This window comes from Corapipo altera, unplaced genomic scaffold (genome assembly GCF_003945725.1).
Source record: "Corapipo altera isolate COAL_440 unplaced genomic scaffold, ASM394572v1 40088, whole genome shotgun sequence".
NCBI lineage: Eukaryota > Metazoa > Chordata > Aves > Passeriformes > Pipridae > Corapipo > Corapipo altera.
Genome location: NW_020888343.1, coordinates 1 through 1,765, shown reverse-complemented (window position 1 = coordinate 1,765; position 1,765 = coordinate 1). Strand labels below are relative to the sequence as shown.

At 55.2% G+C, this 1,765-nt stretch overlaps 1 protein-coding gene across 1 annotated transcript; it reads left to right on the top strand.

The window, feature by feature from the left end:
• Nucleotides 1-281: 281 nt before the first annotated feature.
• Nucleotides 282-881, top strand: LOC113941938 (olfactory receptor 14J1-like). The gene has a single exon (XM_027633074.1). It carries the CDS (start codon nucleotides 282-284, stop codon nucleotides 879-881), a length of 600 nt encoding a protein of 199 aa, XP_027488875.1.
• The last annotated feature ends 884 nt before the right edge of the window (nucleotides 882-1,765 follow it).

The following is a 1,765-nucleotide window of genomic DNA, read 5'->3' as shown; positions in this document are numbered from 1 at the left end:
TTCCTGCACTTCTGGCTCTTCCTGGCCATCTCCCTGGCTGCCCTCCTGGCCAATGGCCTCATCCTCAGCGCCGTAGCCTGTGACCACCACCTGCACACCCCCATGGGCTTCTTCCTGCTCAACCTCTCCCTCACAGACCTGGGATCCATATCCACCACTGTCCCCAAAGCCATGCACAATTCCCTCTGGAACACAAGAACCATCACCTACACAGGATGTGCTGCACAGGTTTTTGTCTACTTATAATCTTTCTTAGAGCAGAGTTTTCCCTCCTCACCATCATGTGCTATGACCGCTACGTTGCCATCTGCAAACCCCTGCACTACGGGACCCTCCTGGGCAGCAGAGCTTGTGCCCACATGGCAGCAGCTGCCTGGGCCACTGGCTTTCTCAGTGCTCTGCTGCACACAGCCAATACATTTTCCCTGCCCCTGTGCCAGGGCAATGCCCTGGGCCAGTTCTTCTGTGAAATCCCACACATCCTCAAGCTCTCCTGCTCACACTCAGGCTACCTCAGGGAAATTGGGCTCGTTGGGTTTAGTGTCTGTTTATCATTTGGTTGTTTCATTTTCATTGTTTTCTCCTATGTGCAGATCTTCAGGGCTGTGCTCAGGATCCCCTCTCAGCTGGGATGGCGCAAAGCCCTTTCCACTTGCCTCCCTCATCTGGCTGTGGTCTCCCTGTTTGTCAGCACTGCCATATTTGCTGACCTGAAGCCCCCCTCCATCTCATCCCCATCCCTGGATCTGGCACTATCAGTTCTGTACTCCGTGGTGCCTCCAGCACCGAACCCCTTCATCTACAGTCTGAGGAACAAGGAGCTCAAGGATGCCCTGAGGAAAATCATAACTTCCAAACCAAACCATTCCATGATCCTGTGACTGGTGGGGGATGTGGTGGTCGGAGCCGTCAGGCACAGAGACCCAAAATGGTGGAGTTCTCCAATCTGGGTGGAGGAAGGAGGGGGCAGCAGAACTGACACCCTGGACTGCTGGTGGTCAGACTTTGTTCTGTTTGGGAGACTGACTGATCTAGGTGTGAGTGCAGATGTGCTGGAGGGCAGGAAGGCTCTGCAGAGGGATCTGGACAGGCTGGATCAATGAGGCCAAGTGTCAGGGCTTGCCCTTGGGTCCCAAAAACCCCCTGGAATGCTCCAGGCTGGGGGCAGAGGGGCTGGAGAGCTGCTGAGCAGGAAGGGACTTGCGGGTGCTGCTTGACAGCGGCTGGATATGAGGCAGAGTGTGCCCAGGGGGGCAAAAAGGCCAAGGGCATCGTGGCCTTGGTGGAGAAGAGTGTGGCCAGCAGGAGCAGAGAACTGATTGCCCCTCTGTGCTGGGCACTGCTGAGGCCCCACCTCGAGTGCTGTGTCCAGTTCTGGGCCCTCAGTGCCAAAAGGCCCTTGAGGGGCTGGAACGTGTCCAGAGAAGGGAACGGAGCTGGGGAAGGCTCTGGAAAACATGTCTGCTGAGGGACGGCTGAGGGAACTGGGCTTGTTGAGTCTGGAGACGGGGAGGTTCAGGGGGGACCTCATTGTTCTCTACAGTGACCTGAAAGGAGGTTTTTAGTGGGGTGGAGGTTGGTCTCTTTTACCAAGGCTATAGTGAAAGGTTGTGAGGGAATGTCCTTAAATTGCATCAGGCAAGGTTCATATTAGATATTAAAGAAACCTTTTTCCACTGAGAGAGTGCTCAGGCATGGGAACAAATAGCCCAGGGAGGTGGTGGAGTCTCTGGAAGTCTCTGGAAGTGTTCAGGTGTGTGTTGGG

What these genes read in the sequence shown, in the direction of transcription:
- LOC113941938 (XM_027633074.1), top strand. Translation starts at nt 282, where the DNA reads ATGTGCTATGACCGCTACGTTGCCATCTGCAAACCCCTGCACTACGGG.